The sequence below is a fragment of the Balaenoptera borealis genome (assembly GCF_965194805.1).
Source record: "Balaenoptera borealis genome assembly, chromosome: 18".
Classification (NCBI taxonomy): Eukaryota; Metazoa; Chordata; class Mammalia; order Artiodactyla; family Balaenopteridae; genus Balaenoptera; species Balaenoptera borealis.
The window spans coordinates 77,870,539-77,889,620 of record NC_138877.1 but is presented as its reverse complement, the minus strand read 5'-3'; the positions used below and the strand labels follow the sequence as shown (position 1 = coordinate 77,889,620).

General features: G+C 51.9%; 1 protein-coding gene across 23 annotated transcripts in view; it reads right to left on the bottom strand.

Annotated features, from left to right (window-relative positions):
- The window catches only part of ARHGEF7 (Rho guanine nucleotide exchange factor 7), a 125,878-nt gene that overhangs the window by 8,593 nt on the left and 98,203 nt on the right, over positions 1-19,082 (bottom strand). For 14 of the 23 annotated variants that reach the window (XM_082365218.1, XM_082365199.1, XM_082365215.1 and 11 more), the window contains 10 exons: positions 18,940-19,078; positions 18,056-18,115; positions 17,208-17,354; positions 16,376-16,462; positions 13,925-14,003; positions 13,627-13,766; positions 10,713-10,937; positions 8,533-8,626; positions 6,142-6,231; positions 3,095-3,271 (listed from right to left, as the gene is read on the bottom strand). In XM_082365218.1, coding sequence (XP_082221344.1) covers positions 3,095-3,271; positions 6,142-6,231; positions 8,533-8,626; positions 10,713-10,937; positions 13,627-13,766; positions 13,925-14,003; positions 16,376-16,462; positions 17,208-17,354; positions 18,056-18,115; positions 18,940-19,078 — 1,238 coding nt within the window. The other 9 variants (XR_014236904.1, XM_082365220.1, XM_082365200.1 and 6 more) reach the window with 4 other exon arrangements.

Here is a 19,082-nt window from a genome sequence, read left to right as displayed (position 1 = left end):
GCTTTTTTCCGTTTATGCACACGTCCCCACCTCCATCAAAAAAGAGAGAACTCTTCTTTCTGAAGACAAACGTCCCAGTGATTGAAAACTTGTTTTAAAAAAAATTCGAGGGAAACAGATGAAATAGAAATATACAAAGAGTCACCTTGCATCGTCCAGAACACACTTAACCTAAGAAAGTGCAAGCTTTGCCGTCAAGGCAGATAAAAGGTGTTCTACTGCCGGGCCTTCCTGTGGAAGAGGTTACATTCAAACAGCAAGCGTTAAACTGCAGACTCTGCTACTCCCTCCGCCCCACATAACAAATATTAAAAGCCACAGGCTAGCAAATGCAAAATTTATTTCAACTGTACATAACAGATGTCTTTTTTTTTTATAAAACAAACACTTCATTGCCGTGTGCAAGACCACAAACAATATGCATACTATGCAGCGCAATGCAACAGTCAGCTTTACATCCCACCGAGTCCCAAACGGCAGTCACCCAATGAAAGTGGCTTTCCCGTTCACAAATAAAAAGCACAATATATAGATTCTTTTCAAGGTCTTATACCACTATATACAAATCACTGTGTTTTCGCAATTTTATGCAAAACACGTAATTAATATAGCTTATATACTTGTGGCAAGTGTCAATTCAATGCGAACACCGTTTAGGCCATTTGCAAAAGCGCCTGGTAATGGCTTAAACCTACCTTCTAGTTCAGATTCTTCACCCTTTCATTATAATACTAACTGTACACATAGATATTACAGAATTGCATAAATGTAAGGTACTATTTCAGCGCGACTAAAGTTCCACAGAAGTAGAAACACTGGCCTTGGGATGCCACATCACTACTGCCACATGAGAACTGTTTTCAAGCCAGTGGCACTAATACTTCCAACCAGGTCACAAGAGCTAATGGTGCCAGACATCAGAACAAATCCAAACAAACAAACAGCCAGGTTGTTATTCTGCAGTGATCTTAGCATCAACAAAAAAATCATCGTCAAAATGGCTTTAACTGGCACAAAAAGGAATGATGAGAAAATGTCAAAACTTTGGTGTATAGAATATCAACGAAAATGTCTCATCAGGACAACCCAAGTGACACTTGGTGTTAAAGAGAAACCCAAGTGCAGCAGCTGTGGTGCACACAGCACGTGACACGACAACCCAAACTCACTAAGGCATGGTCGAGGCGTGTAAGCCAACACACGTTATCACAGTCTCCAAGCAAACAAAAGACCCTCTACTGTGAGTATCAGAAAAGCTGCAATGTGTTACTTGATGTGATATAAAGTAAAAACAAGACGCTTCTAAATTCATCACAGGATATTAAGTATGTGAACCTTGGAGTGATCATATTTCTCCCACAGTCCCATTTGCTATTTGGCTGAATGTACAGAAACCCCTCTCTACCACGGGTGAATACCGGGCTCCGACTAATATTAAAAGATTGCTCCTCAACTTTCTTATTCATACTAATTGATAGAAAAATATGAAACCTCCAGATGGCATAAGCAGTTCACTAGCTACTTGGGAACAGACAGACGCTTGGATTTCCTGGTTTTCCTAACCACCTCCCCGCACGCAGCTCTGAGGGTGGCGGCTCCCTAAGCAATGGGGGGGCCCTCCTGCCGGGAGGGATCGAGGGCGCCTCGGGCTGTGAGCAGGGGGACCGGCTCCCCGACACCGGGCGGAGCACAGCAGAGCCGCTCTGTGCGAACAAGGTCAGAACACTGAACGCATGGTTTTGGCGGGGGAGGTGTGGCGGGAGCAGAGGGTCACAGCCACCCTGAAGGGAGGAGAAAAGGCTACGCCCGGTTATCACGGCGTCTCATCTCCTGAAGCTGCTTTCAAGGAGTCCTTAACACACAGCCTCCGGTCCCACGTGCACACCAAGCCAGGCATGCGTGGGAAGGACCCCGCTCTCCTCCCAGCGTGGACCGGGTGTGGGCCGAGTGCTGCCACCGAATGCAACAGGGCACGTTCAGTTCTTTACGAAGCAGAAATCGGTCTGAGGGAGGGCAGTGAGGTCTCCTTACAACCACTCCCAGGGAAGCGGGGCAGTCCCTCCAAATCTGAGATGTTCTTGCAAGTGAGTTACGTGGCAACTCAGCACGTTTTCGGGCGACTTGCAACCGCAACCCCGTTACGATCAAGAGTGAGGGTGACGTTCCACCGGGTGCCGCCAGGGGAGTCTCGCGGCAGCTGCTGCTGAGAAGGGGCAACGTGCCCGTCACGGGCAGCGAGCTCGGATGTGGGTGCCGGGGGCACCGCCCGCTGGGGTCGGCACACCGACCGCCCCGACACAGCCTGAGCCACGCACGCGGGGGCACAGGCTCGCCACGTGCCTTTCAAGGGAAACTCCTCCACCTAAGGGAAGTCTGGCGTGGCAGCGCGGGGGGGGCCCGGCCCGCGGGGAAGTGGGGCTGCGGAGCCGGCCGCCTGTGGTGTGCGGACTCGCCCCTCGCGCTCCTGCCGGCCGGGCCCCCCCGCGCCGCCACAACGACAGAGGCTGCTCGCGGCACCCCGGGCCCTGGGGCAGCCTGGCACCCGGCCATCTGATCTGGACTCGGCGCTCTCGAGGCACGGGTCTTCTTCTCATCTCTCCACAGCTACTGGGTCGCCGCGTCCAGTACACACACAAAATTACATCCCTGTACGGAAGGCCAGAGTCTCCTCCGTGTCGCTGGCACTTAGATCACAAACCTGTGTGGTCTCAGTATAAAATACAAAAGTATTCGTACGGCTGTATCTAAAAAGAAATGAGACAGTTGCTACACTGAGAATAAAAAACCAAACCATTTGGAGACACAAAGCCACCACTGCCCGCTGAGAAAGGACCCTCGGTTGCAGGCTGTGTGGGCACCGTCTCCTTCAACAGTCAGTAACTTGAGTGGATACTCCAAATGGCAATTAAACCGCCACAAAGTACAATGGGAAATATCAGAAACGCTCTCAAAAGTTGTTAAAATATCACATAAAAGAGACAAGAAACAGCAAGAAAACATCTAAGAAAAGCAGGCTGCGGTACAACAAGCATTGTTAAGAAAAGCTCAGAAGTGCATTAGTTCTGGTGAGAGATATATGAGCAACAGCTCTTACGAGATGTAGAACCCATCCTGTAACTATGGGCTGTCCATATACTGTCATAGTCAGAGTCTTCCGAGAGGTCTGAAGGCTCCAAACGAGAAAGGCTGCTGCGACGACCCAGGGAGTCTAGACTTGACTGGTCGTCATCAGCCAAGACGTGATTATGCATCAGGTCAGTGCCTTGCCATGCTAAGACGGGGTGGGGGTGGGGGTGGGAGTGGGACGACAGGGGGTGGGGGGACAGGCAGAGGTGGGTGAGCAGGAGGACGGCAGGAAGAGCCACAACCAAAAACATGGAAACAAAAGCAAAAGGTGATGGGAAGAGAAGGGAAAGAGAAAATATTGTTAAAAAACGGCAACAATGTTCATTTCTCCTTATTTATGGCTGGGTTTTATTTACGAACTTATTAATTAGCACAACCCTTAGAATAAAACTAGATCAACTATTATTTAAACAAACCTAGGTCACGAGTCTGTTTCCAAATTGTTCCTTTTTAAAGCTACTGCTATTAAGCCCTCACTTACGAATCTTTTACAAATTAAGCCCATGTTCACAAGAAAATTCTAAAGACATCTGACAAGTAACCAATTCTGCTACACATTCGATTAACAAACAGTCTCATTTGAGACCCTTGTGAAAGGAACCATTTATGTGTTTAATGCGGATATACTGAATGCAAAATACTTTCCAAGGATTTCTGGTGGACTTCTTCAGCTATCTGTTCGCCAGACTCTAAATCACCAGAAGCCATCTTAACAATGGGGGTCTAAACTTACCTTGTCCCACTGCAGTGACTGAGAAAACTTCAGACGGAGAACAGGGTTTCACAGGCCCCTTCCCCCTCGCTCCCCTTTCCCGCCACCCCAGGGCACTCACCCCCACTCAGCCAGGGGAACGGACATGGCGGGGAGACACGTCTGCTCAAATGCCATCAACCCGGACGCAGGCGCAGGCCCTCCCGCTGCCATGAAGGGAGACGTGAACAGGGAAGGCCCCTGTGTCGAAAGCAGGACGGCAGAAGGAAGCGGGCACAAAACGGGAGAAGGGGCGTGAGCCCATGAGTGGCCAGGCGGCTGCGAGCGGGACGTGCAGGCTGGAACGGGCCCACGGAGGGGCCGGAGGACACACACGCTTGACGGGAACCAGGGATGGCTCAGCACAGAAGCCCCGGGCTCCGTCCTGTTCCTGCTCCGGGCGAAGTTAAACCCATCCCCAAACCAAAGCGAGAGCGAGCAGGGGGCTGGGCTGCGCTTCCTCGACTACATCCCTACGGCCCCTGGGCAGGAAGTCAGTACTAAAGACGTCTGGGTGATGAAGCCTCCTTGGCATCCAAACGTATACGGAACAGAACGGAGCTTTAGGTGAGACAGATCGTCCCAACTGTTCTGACTGTGCATTTAATATGGACAGAGCTGCTCTGGGGTCAGATGCACCTGACCCCATCTCTAGATTCTTAGGTACTCTACCCGTCCAGCATAAAGGATCCATTTCCCCATCCTACCTGTTCCTGAGAACGTTCAGTTTAAGGTCATCTATGACTGTATGACCTCTGAGGCCCCGGAGTGGTTAGCCCATAATATCAGTTAAAAACAAAAACCACTGTAGTGTCCAATGCTTTTCTTGCATAGCAGAAGCGGAAACACATAACACAGGCAATGTGATGAGACCTGCACACACCAGGGCCACAGCAGAGCAGGGCCCCGTCTCCTGGATGAGGCAACGCAGCTCACACAAAAGCTCACACAAAGCTCACATCACCTGGTCCGTTCACCTGAGATGGCCCGGTTAAAATTTCATTTCAAACAGTTGAAGTGGAGATGAATAATTTTTTAAAAATCTCAAATTCAAAACCCAAAAACAATGGTCACCTATAGCCTATTACCTAAAAACACAATCTCTTATCAAATACAGGAAACTGTAATATCGTAAATGACAAATTAACTGCTCCGTCACCTGCAGGCCCTTCCATTGCTCTCCTGCTCTGCTGACTAGTCACGACAAACAGGCGTCTTCACCAGACGGAGGACGGACCGAAAGTCCTGACATCATGGGTGGGACACGTAAAATACTAGCCATAAAGAAGTTTCTAGATCATCTGCAGATTTAGCCGGGGTTAATCCCGTTGGCCCTGTCCTCATACCTGTAGTCATCTTTAACAAAAGCTCAAGCAGTTGAAAATTCCTCTGTCCACCTTTTCTTTTTCTCCCCATCACTGGTTTACACCAGACATGACACTGAGTTGAACCACCACATTGCAGGTGGTGCCAAGGAAGTGAGTTGAGCAATTTGCCAAAAGTCAAGGTGGAAAGGAAACCAAAAACACAAAATCTAACAGAAACCAGTTTTCATGCCAGAAGTAATATATGTCATCCAGTTCGAAAGAAAGGGAGGGAGGGGGAGGGAAGCTCAGCCCCTTTTCCCCTGGACAAACCACATCATGACTACATCTGCTGCAACCATCCTGCACTCCACTCTCAAATGCCGGGGAAGTTTCAAAAACAAAAGAGCCCATCTTTTTAGTGTTCTCACAACAGATTAAAATTTTTTTCACATCAGACATTATGCATAAGATGCAGGTAAACTCAGTGGTACTGAGATCTACCCGATAAACTCACTGGTGTCTACTTCAAAAATTTTTAAGTGCAATCATTTTTTAAAAGGGAGAGAGGGCTAAAGGAACTCTTACCCTAGGCTTATATTTTTGACAACAATTCTAAGAAGCACCCTCCCCAAATTCCACTACCACACCATAGTTTAAACAGCTTAAACAACTGAGCTGAGCAAGTCCCCCGCTGTCTTCCAACCCGAGAGAGCTTTATAAACTCTGGCAGTGCCCTACACTTCCAGGTTTCCCAGCGGAACCTTCTCTAGAAACCAATTGCTTTACTGACAGCTCAGACCCCTTCCCTTGACTGAGGGACGCCGGGCCAGGCCCCGGAAGCGCCCTCACCGGGGACCATGCCCACGAGCCTGCCCAGGGCCCACAGCTGTGTCCTTCAAGTCGTGATTTGAAGCAAAACAAGCCACCAGAGCCCCAGCGGGCTCCTACGACACTTACTCGAGTTGAGCGTCTGCCGCGTCTTGGCGCTGGTGCAGTAAGCCTCGATGACCTTCAGAATCTGGGCATCCTCCTCCAGCGCGGCCGTGCCTGCAAGGGACACACGGCCCGTCACAACCCAGAAGCAACACGTACAGTTAACCGGACAAGCACAGATCATCAACTCGACCAACGATGGTGACAACTAGCAGTCCCTCCTTTTGTTTTCTCGCCAGATAAACGTTCTCCGATATTCACAAGATAGTTATATTCAGAAGGATTTTTATTTTTTTCTAAGTATTTTTTTTATCTGCAACATATCTGGCAAAGGGCTAATATCCTAAATATACATATAAGTTGTCTTACTAACCCACAAGAAAGATAGCATCCCCCATCCTGAAAATGAAAAAAGGCAAGAAATAGGAACAAACAATTCACAAGAGAACAGTCAGAAAGAAAAAATGTTCCTTCTCACCAAGAAAAGAAGTGAAAATTAAAACTAAATATCATGTCTTCACATGTCAGCCTGACAAAAATCAGAATGCCTGAGAATTCTCAGTGTGGATGCGGATATCGGAACGGAAAAGTTCCCTCCGTCCTCATCTGGGAGGGGGAGCGAAGACAGGTATGACCCCCTGGCGAGGCCGTTTGACCCCACTTACCAAAGGCCTCAAAGCGAGCACCTCCTCCGACCCGCAAGTTCCTACTCGAGAGTAAATCCAGGACGCTCCAGAACGCTCCCTGAAACTGGGCTCCAGACCCGGCTTCCTCTGCACTCGGAGGCCACGTGCGCGGAGGAGGCAGCCCGCAGAGCAAGAGCACCTAAAGGTCCTGGTACCGGGCGCAGACCCTCACACCCCGCATAGTTCATACCATCGTGTGGTTCAACTCTGCTTTCCGTTTTCTAGATTTTTCTGCATCTTCTAAGATATTACTTAGAATATAGTTTAAAAGGCTCAACTACTCTAACAAAGAAATGTGGGAAGAACGGAAGACTGAACTATTTGTAAGCTGTATCAGAAAGCCTCCACACCATCTTATGATATCGACACACACAGGCAGGCCGCATGCTCGCTCCTAAGAGTCAGGGTCAGCACAGAAGCTGAGGAGCAACTGAAAAACTGACTTACACTCCACTAGCTGGGACGGGTCGTTTAACAGGTTTCTGTAAGAACAGCACTTAACTAGTCTCGCTCCAGCACACGCCGGGAGCTAAGGCCCATAGGCGGGCCAGGCCGCTGCCCTCTGCCAGCGGGAGGGCGGCCACACGAGTGACGCTGCCCGTCCCGCTGAGACAACCAGACGGCCATCTCCAGACACGGGTCGGCACGCAAAGCGCAGCGCCCGTGCACAGCACAAGGCGCTCGGCGAGCGCTGGGGTGAAGGTCCACCGGGCCTGGCTCAGAGCTGCACACGCGGGGCTGGCGCCCGCCCCCGGCCGGACCCTCTGCACAGGGGTGCTCGGCCTCCCCCGCTCCATCAGGTGTCCCGCAGGTGCGCTCACCATCTGAGGAAGTGACCGAGTGACCGCAGGACAGCAGGACGAGCGGGGCTGTGGCAGGGGACGTCAGGTGGCCCGGGCGGAGGGAGCTCACCCGGGAGCAACCTCCGGGCCATCCCTGCGCCTACTTCCCCAGGGTCACCATGACCCTCGCCAAGGACAGGGGGGGCAGCCCACTTGCAGCCACTGCACCAAGCCGCCTCCCTCGGGGTGACGCCGGCTACTCGGCTCCTGTCTAAAAGCCTTCTTCTGGAAGTGAATCCCCAAAGGCTCCCCAGTGGGTGTGGGCAAAAGGAGCAAAGGTCCAGGAAGTCACAGGGCCCCGTGGCAGTTCTCGGGGCGGGGGGAGCTCCAGAGGCGGCCCCGCTGCACGGGACAGAGGGCAGGAGGCACAGCCCCCACCCGCCCCCCAGGCAGGGCTTCCCGCAGCGCCAGGCGGGGCTCCAGCCACCGGCCCGCAGAACCCCTCCCGCCTGCCACACTGGGACGGGCCAGACGCGGGGAGCGAGCGGGCCAGCGCCGGGTCGCTCTCGCCACATATCCACGCGGGAGGCTGACGAGCCGGAGCTGCCGTCCACGCCGCCTACGGCATCTCAGGAGTCCTCACTGAGCAAGGGGGCCCCCCGAGCACACGGTCGGTCCCATGGCGGAGACCCGCAGCCGCCGCCCAGGCGGGGTGACCCCGGGTCGAGGGGCCCCGCACAGAGGCCCACCCAGGGGAGGCCCACCCAGGGGAGGCGGGGCGGGTCCCGCGGACCCGCACCTCCCCTGCTCGCGGGGCCGGTGCTGAGGCGGCCTGTCGCTGCCCCGCTCCAGCTACGTCCTTTAGAGGGGACCCTCGGCTGGGCCCTGGCCTCCGCATGCGGCCCTGGCAAGCCCGCCGAGAGCCCCGCGTCCTCGCAGCTACTCACTCTTCCTCAGCGCGAACTCCTCGTCCGAAGGCTTCCGCTCAGGCTTGCGCTTGGGGAGCAGCTTTTTCATGGTCTTGGGACTCTTGCTGAGATCCTAGGGAAGCAAAGGGGGAAAGGCTGACAGACCCCGAAGGCAGGAGCTTCCGCCAGTCGGCGAGGAGGGCCGCCGTGAAGGTGTGAAGCAGTGAGCGCTCCGGCGCCGCGGGGCCCCTGCTCCCCTCGGACTCGGATCGCTCTCTGCCGGCTGCTGAGCACCATCTACAGTCAACAGGGCGCAGACCCTGGTAAGAACCCTCGTGTCACCTGGATCCAGTGGCACCGGGACCACAGCCACGCCTGGCTCGGAAAGGCCAGCTGGCCGAGGCCCGCACAGGGAGCTGCGCGCTGCTAATTCTGGGGCAGGCCCCCCTGCTGCGGCCAACCAGCGAGAGAGGGGGAACTAAGGCTACTGTGTAAACGCAACTCCTTTAGGAAAGCGTCTGAAGCCTCAAGGGAGAAGAAAAGGGACTAAGAGCGGCCCAGGGGCTCGAGGGCAGAGGCGCGCAGGAGACAGAGCCCCGGCCGGCCGGCTGCGGAGCGTTCCCACCACCCAGAGCTACGCTCACCGCCTCAGGGTCTACCCCTCTCCCCCCTGACACAGCGCCTGAAAACCCCCCCACGAAGGGGAAGCCACTGGAAGACAGAGCAGGCCCAAGCCCAGTGCGGCGGGCAAGGTTTTGACTGTCAAGCGTATCCTGAATTTTCATGTCAGAAAAGGCTAACTTCTGCATCGTTTAAGTTATATAAACCACTGGTGAACCTTACGATGAGAATCCAAGACTTGGAACGTGACTCGTGCTATGGGATGGATCAGACTGAAAAGCAGAGAGAAGAGAGCCTAAGTTTTAAAGGTATCTCTTCAAAATCTTCCCCGTGAAAATGAAAATGTAAAGGCTTCTGAAAATGCAGCAGAAATCCGTCCCTGAAGAAGTGAACCCAGCGCGTGCCCTGTGGCTCCCCTGAGTCCTGGGGACGGAGGCGAAGCCGGGCACAGCGCCCACTCGGCGGTGCTCCGTCCGGCCTTCCGTCTGTGCCCACTTCCCAGCAGGCGGTCTGCGTGCTCAGCGCCCTAGACGTGCTCACGGCCACACCCCTCCACGCCTTCCTCTCCCTCCTGCGCCCCGCACTCCGCCCCCAGCAGTGAGGGCACCAGGGCTTGCCCACACGCCTGCAACACGGACATCAGCACTCTTCCAGGAGCTGCCAGAGCGAAGAACGCCCCGAGCTGGGCGCAGGGACACCCGCCAGGTACACGTCACAGAAACCAAACTTCATTAACAGAAACATAAAGGATTAATTATAACTTAGGTGTACTCTTCCATAGATCTTAAAACACCTAGGGTTGCCAGCAAGCACGGAGGGGGTGTCTGCTGCAGGGCCTCTGCAAATGCAGCCTCGTGGACAGGCAAAGGCTCACACCACGCTCACAGCCAGGCCACGCCCACCACACTCACAGCCACGCCTACGGTAACCGAACTCCACCCACACTCATCATTTCACACAGTCACCAGCTTCCTCAAGGGCAGATATTCTGGGACCCTACTTCTCGAGCCCCTTCCCCTTCTCATCAGGGCAGAGAGGGAACAGCAGACACGTGCAAACACTGTCCGAGTGGAGGAGAGCGGGTCCGCTGTGACCACGCCACGAGGAGCGCTGCCTTCCCCCCCCCTTGCCCGTGAACGTTCCCTCCACCTTACACAGGTGACCAGACGCAGGGTGCCCGGGCAAGAGCTCAAGCCTGAAGAGGGTCACCAGGTGTGGCAGAGTGGCACGCAAACAGGGAGACCCATCACAACCAAGTTCAAAGCTCTTCCAGCGCGAGGCCGGGAGGCCCAGGCAGAGGCCCAGGCGAAGCCCCCCAGCTCCGCGGCCTCCGGACAAAGGGAACGGAGGCCACGTGGGCAGAGAAGCAGCTCCCCCATGACGGGCACAGAGAGGGCCGCACCCTGAGGGCCTCCCCAGGGCTCCCGGGATCACAGGCAGGGGTAACAAGAGAATGAGGCGGACCCTTCACGGTTCTGAAGAAGCTGATCGGCTTTATGCCACAGACAGAAACACAGGATGGACCACATTTCTGAATTCACCGGACTGAAGCGGGGAACGGCTGACGTAACACGCCCAGCCGTCAAGTCGGGGCTCACCTCCTTGTAGCAGAGAGCAGCTGAGGGCCGGAGAGGGGGTGCGGGTCGCAGGCAGCTCAGGCTCCAGGGCTTGGGGGTCTTCGGAGGCTCCAGGGGCCCCCAGTTGATGGTGGTGTGCGGAGTGCCGTGGTGGGAGGGGTGAGGCAGCGTGTGGTAGGCGGGCGTCAGCGGCACGGGCTTGCTGTCCGCATGCTTGCTGGACGGGGTGATGGAGTGGGAGGGGAGCTGCCCGGGGAACAGGGCGGGAGAGAGCAGAGACACCGTTCAGCGTCAGGAGAAGCTGGAGCAAACACCCCCAGCCCGCCAAGGCGCTCCCACTGGGACCGCCCCAGCTTGTGAGCATTGCTCCTGACTCTCCACGTGCTCAGTTTCTGGGCCTCTCGGGTTGAGCGGGGAGCCGCCGTCCCGCGTGCTGCTCCAGGCCGCGGCTGAGCTGGGGTCAGGAAGCAGCGAGGCGCTGGGGGTCCAGACCCGGGAATTCCACCCACCACCTTTAACTGCCACGGAGTCACGTTTGCAAAAAGGTAATTCATTTAGTACAGACACCAGAACTGTATGACAGAACGGGCATTCCCTGCACTGAGAATGTGATTATGGGGAGGGAATGATTACCTCCCCAGCGGTATTACTCACTGCCTGGTGATTCAGGGGTGGGCAAAACTAGGGCCTGATCCCTGTTTTTGTTTTAAAAAAAAAAGAGATGCTCCTGGGACACAGTCAGGCCTATTCCTGTCAGTGGATGCTTTTGTATTACAAAAGCAAAATATAATTATAACGAGATCATATTGCCTAAAAACCCCCCAAATATTTATTATCTTTTTATAGAAAAATTTTGCCAATCCCTGGGATAAAACATTTTCTCAGAAAAATCAGCTTTAATCAAAACAAAGTTATATAAATCTAATTTCTCAGAAGGACCTTATTTTTTTTTTTTTTTTTTTAGAAGGACCTTATTAATAGGGTTTCTATTCCTAGAAAACCCAAAAGTATTCCATCACACTGACAATTAAATAAGAAAATGTTGAATAAAATAAATAACATTCAACATTAGCTAGTGACCTCAAATTAGCCGAAAACAATACAGTATGCTTAACAGGAGAAAGAGCTGAGTGGTTCTGTGAGCTGGAAACCTAAGTGAGACCATCATTCAAAAGAACTGAACAATATCTGAAAAACAGGCTTAAAGGGAAGCCCAGGCTCTAGCTGAGGTGGGTGTCCAAGGACAGAAGCAGTGGACTCTCTGCAGTGACCATACACCTGTCCTGGGTGTGTGTGTGTGTGTGTGTGTGTGTGTGTGTGTGTGTGTGTGTTGTGACGTGTTATACAACCACTATAAAATAATTTTTTCAAACTAAATAACTCACAAAAGGAGAAAATTACGCAAAACATCCCTTCTAGCAATGTCACGGTAAGTAACATTTGGTTTTATTTCTCCTTGCTTGTAAAAGCCAAGAGAGGTAGCTTTATGCTGAAGTCAGAGTATCATTCAAGCTGGACACAGCAATCACAGGGAGAACACAGACACCCCCAAAGACAGCCTCCGTAAGAAGAGCACACAACACCTGACAAGCCTGCGTGGGGGGCACAGCGCCCTCCAGACGGCGGGGCTGTAACTCCCTTGCCACTATGTGACAAGAAAAGGAACGAGAGCGGCCAGCGTCCCGATACACAGCACAGTGTTACTTGATGTGACTTTATAAAGGTTAGCCTCAGGCTGTTACAGACAATCTGAGCGAGAAGGCACTCGCCTTATGGACGCACATATGTCCTCGGGATAAATGTAGTCCCGTGGAAGCTAAGCATCTTTAGTATATTTTAAAAGTATGGAAAAAGTATCTTTAGTATTTTTTAAAAGTATGGAAAAGTTATAAATGGTGGAGCCATTCAAAATGAAACATTAGCTGAAGCAAACGAGCAGTTTTAACCCCCAAACTGTTGAGAAATGGCCTGAGACATTGCACCTGTGACCAGCACGCTGTGCCATGGCCACCGTCCCTGAGCTAAAACTTTAACCCCAAGGATGGCGACCACAGGTGGTAGAAAACTCCCAGTAAAGATCGTCACAGTCTGGCAAGGACGGCAAGAAGAAACCACCAGCCAGAAATGCTGTGAGACCCTAGTCATTTGTAAGAAGGGTGCCTGGTTTTTCAATATCACCTGGTAAAGACGATGAATGTTCAGATGATTCAATACCAGTGTTTCATTAAGCATGAAACACCAGGAAAGAGAAGTTCTAAACACTGACACTTTGGCGCTGATATATTTTGAAATGTTTTAAGTATCTAAAAACTTAAAGAGCTATTGAGCTTTTCTAAAAGTAGAAGATACAGATTTCTTACAATCAAAACAATGAGTCAAAAATTACATTCTAATGCCTTCAACATGAATCTGGTCCTTTTCGTCATCGTAAGTAGTCACTGTTTGTTTTTTTGATGAAACATAATAAATATAATTAAAATGCTCAGAAAAGCCCTCTATGGACCAGTGGCTCTCAGGCTTTTGGTTGAAACCAACTTAGGTTACAGGACCCACTCTGAGCAAGGCAGCTTCCTAGCCAGGGGCCATGAACTGTGTGTGTGTGTGTGTGTGTCTGTCTGTCTGTCTGTGTGTGTGTGTCTGTCCCCGTGTGTGTGTGTGTGTGTGTGTGTGTGTGTGTGTGTGTCTGTGTGTCTGTATGTCTCTGTGTGTGTGTGTCTGTCTGTATGTGTGTCTGTGTGTGTGTGTGCGTGTGTGTGTGTGTGGCCATTCACCATTCACTGGCAATGAGCAAGTGCGTGCAGAGAAACACAACGCACATGTTGTGCTTTCCTGACCCAGAGGCTGACTATGCCTTAAAGCCCTTGATCACTTGCTGGCAACCGAACCCAAGGCTGAGCCCGGCGCCTGGCGGCGGGAGAGGGGCGGGGGCCCTTACGGTGTGAGACGGCACAGGGTGAGGCTTGACGGCGGGGTTCCCGGCAGAGGTGACCTTCGTCTGCTTCTGCAGACGGTCCACCCACTCGTGGAGGTCCTGCTGGTCGCTGCAGGACACCAAGATCCGCTCAATCATGCTCCCTGCAGGAGAGGAACGCAGCTGAAGTGGGGAGCAGGCGGGGCCCACACGCACGCACACGCGCCCCCCGAGGAGGGCCGACAGCGCCGCCGCGTCAGCCCCCGGAAGGCTCGGCCAGGACCTGCACGCTGAGGGCGTCCACAGAGTCTGTGCCTATCACCTGATATTTCAAATGCGTTTCTATGATTTTCACTGTCCTCAAGCTTTGTGATTGTCATTCCTGTCGTTGGCAGCTTTCCCTAAAAAAGACCCCCCCCCAAAAAAAGAACAATTAGTGCTTTTCTAGTAATGAAGATACCATTAATAAAGCAAATATTAAATGATTTTAGAAATGGCAGAGGAACTGTCTCTGTAAAGCAAAAATGCTCTTTTGTTTGTACCAAATGCATGTATAATACGAACCTCTATCTCAAACAAGAAATCCTAATACTATAATCAAGAAATGAGCCAGCAAAAAGGTACAGGGCAGCAAACCAGAAAACAAACAAATTTCATCTGATGGGTTACTCTAAACATAAACAGCAGGACACAAAAACATTACACATCATGATAAAAAAATTAGAGTCTACAGTGGCTGTTTTAAATGATGTTCTTTATGCAAAGGAAGCACAGATTTGCCTTAAAGAAATGCAGAGGAAGTTCCACGTCTGAAGGCAAAGTAAGAAGGAAGCCGGAGCAAGAGGAACTGTACGGTAGTCGTGCGTGGTCGTCACCAGACAGGAAGTCAAGAGCTGTGCTGAGCGCTGCACAGAATGCAGAAAGCAGCAGCCAACCCATCCGCTCTGACAGCAGAGGGCTCGGGGAGGGGAGCGGGAACGTCCACGGAGAGAGGCCAGAAATGGGCCGGAAGGGGAACGCGGTAGCCAAGCAGGTCCTCAGGGAAAGTCTCTCCCTGAGGACTCGGGCCAAGCCGCCCCCCGAGAAGCAGGACCCTCAGTGGGGTGGCAGCGGGAGTCCCGCCCTGCAGGGGGCGCCGGCGATGCCACAGCCCACAGGGCTCCTCACATCTACAGGGGTGACGCCGAGCACCCCACAGGGCACGAGGCGGTCTCCCCACCCCTCCCCTCCCGAGACAGGTCTCATCCAGTCCACGGGCCACCAGGGCTCGGCAGGTGGGACGGCAGGTAGCACTGGCACAGCCGTGGTCAGAGGCAGGCACTGCAGACGCCCTTCCAAGAGTCCTAAGGCACAGGGGTGACCAAGAGCTCTGAGAACTCTACAGGAAACAAAGCTGCAGGGCTGCATTTAACGCAGCAGCAACCCCGGAGGACAGCACGTGCTCACTGTTGCTGGATGTAGTGCTTTTTAACATCCTTCAAAGCCAGAAATGAATACTGACAGTACGTGGACCGTGGGCCACAGCACTTGGAGAGAAACCCCCCAGGAAACGGTGCACAGGACGGGAGAATAGTGCTCTGCTGGTGGCACGTCAATGCCACCATCCTAGGGGCCTGAGCCTGCCCCAGACGGCAACCTCAGCTCCTGCAGGTCAAAGCAGGGCCCCGACTCAGCCTCTTGGGTGTAAAGCACGAAGCTGGAGAAGGCTGATGGAAAAGGACCAAGGTCATTTAAAGCGGGAGCCGCCAGTTTGGGGCAACCTGCGTAGGTGCTCCCTCAGCCAGACATCAGTCAGCGGCAGGCTTACAAACTAAGAGGTATTATTTTTCTAGGCTTGCGCGTGTACAGCTGCTTTCTCCATTTTAAAGTGCTCCTTCTGGAGTGTGTGATGACACTCCTCTTTGGGTGGCACAGCTTTCTGTGCAGGTACAAACAAGCCATGGACACCCTGGACTCAGGACCCACTAGCGCTCTCGTCGGGGACAAAACAAACAATGTGCTACGTATGCAGAAACGCAGCTCAGAGAAAACAAAGGACGATCTCTGTTGAAACAGCATCTGGTGACTAGCCAGGCCTTGAAAAATTGATGGGAAAGGCAGAAGCTTCTGTAACTACACAGAGAGAAGGCAGTAAACCTTGCTAGAAGCTCCTTACTAGACAGACAGAAAATGCATAAGGCACTTAATACCACATTTGAAATCAGCGTACAAAAAAAGAAATTTTTTTTTTTCTTTTTTCCCCTTGCATGTTCTTCTTAAATCAGCTCTCATATTCTCTCAAAGAAAATCAGAAAAATGATTAACAGTAAAAAGGCTGAATGATCATTCACTACCACGTACACCACCCGACGTGTGCCCACGACTGTCGTGGTGGTGCACTGCCCCCGAACCACCTCGGCCGCGCATCCCCCTCCAGCTAGCCCGCTGCTGTGCCCACCGTGTACCAGCCACCAGGAAGGAAGCGGGACACGACTTGGTGGCGACGGGCTGGCACCGCACCTCAGCAGTCTGTGTCCTTGGGGGCAGCTCTACAAATTTCAGTTTCCTTCTTTTTTTGCTTTGGATTAACACAAGGATCCTAATTTGCACAATCACATCGAAACGCACAGACAGGACTTGTGTGTAGGTATTTGAATGTAACACTATACATACAACACTACACGCAGCCCACAAATAGATGCATGTAGTACTGAACACAAAACTCAAAACAAGCCTGGAAATGATTCTCAGATCCACAATAAACAATTAAATATAAATTTAAAACGTGTTTTACCTGGTATATAAAACCACTCATCCTAGGACTGGCAGACAACATTAGCAAAATATTTGGGAAGAGCAGAAGATACCGTTCATTCTTTTCCTAATGTAAAAGAGCAAATTCAAATAATTGTTTTAAAAACACACATTTTGCAGTTGTGAGAATATTTATATTAGGCCTTATGAACTATTATACCATACTTCCTGTTTAGATATTTCTCTCTACCAAATTTAATTAGCTAAATTAAAGAGAAACAAAATTATGATAAATTCTTAGACTCACAAGTAGCCCACGTAACATCTGTTTATAAAGTCTGATTAAGGAGTTTAGCTCTGCCATTAACTCTTAATTAGTAAAATCTTCTTTCTGTGGTTGAGAGAAAATGGAGGAAAAGAACCTGTAAGCCTTTAGGGGCAGTGGGTGACCAGGTGGGCCCTTCAGGCTGAAGGAAGGCGGGATAAAATGCGGAGATGGATTTAGTCCATTGATAGACCCTGGCACTAACCTAAAATCCAACACGTCAACTCAATGTTTCCATCCACCCCATAAACTTTACCCAATCTACATGAAAGACCTAACAGCACTGTTCATGTATTAAAACTCATTTGCTTCAATAGGTAAGAAAAGCCCCACAAAGACCACAGGCGAAGGACAAAGATTCCCAAGAATCTAAAAGGAGACACAAAGAGAAATGCAGGCAGCACTTCCACGCACCGCCATCGACACACTGCCCACAAAAGTGAAGGAACGCTGGGAAGCCGTGTCCCAGGCAGACGCCTCCCAAACCGGCCACGTGCAGGGGCCCTTGGAAAGCAGTGTTGGGAACGGCGCTCGCGCACTGCGGTACCTCGCTCCCAGCGCACTGAATCAGGACCTGGGACATGTAAATGACGTTGCCCAGGGTCTTAATGTCATCTCCCTCCCAGCTCCGGATGGCTTCCGTCAGGATCTGCAGCTCCAGCTCCTTCCTTTTCCGTACTTCTTGACACTGCGCCTGAGAAGCACAGAACACCGTCAGAAGAAACAGGACTCCTGGAATCTTAGATTTTGGCCCTATTGCTTTGTATCTTACTTCTTAAGACAGATCACCTAGTGAACAATTTGCTTACTTCACAAGTATGGAATCAAGTCAAGAGAGACAAAACACGCGACAGCTCTAGAATGAGAAACACTGTTTTAGAAAAATACAGCCATTCCTGCCACTTTTAGAAGAAAAAACGTGGACTGGGCAAGAAAAATATTTTCTGCTTTTACTAGTGAATGCAACAGAGAAGACTGAGAAGAGGGGAAAAAAGAGTAAGTTCCACTGGTGCTGTAAATAAGACACATACTCCAGAAACTCAAGTCAGTAAGACAGCATGACAACCGATAAAAAAGACCCAGCAGCATTCCATTTCACACTCAGCCACGAAAGACACTGTGGGACGAGGTTAACAACGTGCTCTGAGCCACCGTAAGTAGCTACAGCGTCACGTGGTGCCTTTTGTAAAATTTAAACAATTATCAGTTCATTTTCCTGCTGGCCACAGTCCAGTAAGCATGAGAGTTTACCAGCCATGGCGTAACCACTATGTATTTATTTTTATTTCATCAGAGTAAATCCAAATTATCCTTCACAAGTAATTTTCTGCATTTGTTTGCCATAATAATGTCTGACGGGAAAAAAACCACAACGTAATATGCTTCATCACTTACTGAAAGGTTTTTGAAGGCAGTCATGGATTTTTGAATATCTTGTCTATCTGGATGATAATCCTTTGAATAGAAGAAGCACACTATTAGCTTTCATCATGAAAAGTTTTTTCTTAGAAAGGCACTCTGTAGACTGGCTCGGACCTGCCCTATACTTTTCAACCTGTAACCCGTCCTATTCTTCGCAGCATTAAAGTGCCATTTCTTAGTCCTTGAGGGGATCATGGGGCAGAGTGATGTGGACTCTGCCCTGGAGAGGGAGGCCGGCACGCGGCCACGCCCATCCCTTACAGGCCTCTGCTGCTCTGGCACCCGAGGGCAGAGGGGAACAGCTGTGAAGCAGACTGGACGGCCTGCCCTTTGGGAAATGGTTCCCTACGGCCTAACCAAGCCAGTAACCCGAACCCAAATTTCTGCCAGGCCCACAGCCTGGTATCTGAACGCAGGATAAATACATATCATTAGTTGATTCTTTTACTAGTATTGCTGTGTAACTTAGGCACTTAACAACACTGTAAGTACGCGTTCCTGATACGACACCTCAGCGCGCTGAACGTTTTCTAGCGACTGGAAAACCTCCCGTCAGCAGCAGCGGGTGGGAGAGGAGCTGAAGGAGCAGGTGCTTTCCGACAGAGCCGGGATAAGGGAAACAAGCTCACGTCTAACGACACCATTCTGAAAGTCCCGAGCTACGGGCCGCTGCGTAAACCCCCTCTGCAGGATCTGGCCCGGGAGCCCTCTCCCCGGCGTGGCGGGCGTGGCGCAGGCGTGGGCGTGGCGGGCGTGGCGCCGTGGGCGTGGCGCAGGCGTGCGTAGGCGGGGCGCGGGCGTGGGCGTGGCGCAGGCGTGGGCGGGGCGCGGGCGTGGGCGGGGCGGGCAGACAGTACCTCCATGTGCCTCTCCAGCTCCTTGAGCAGCGCGGGGTACTTGTCCAGGCGCATGAACGGCTTGCTGAGGCCGGTGGTCAGCACGAGAATGCCGGGGCTGCTGGCGCCCTTCATCTCCATGAACTCGCCCAGCTCTTCACTGA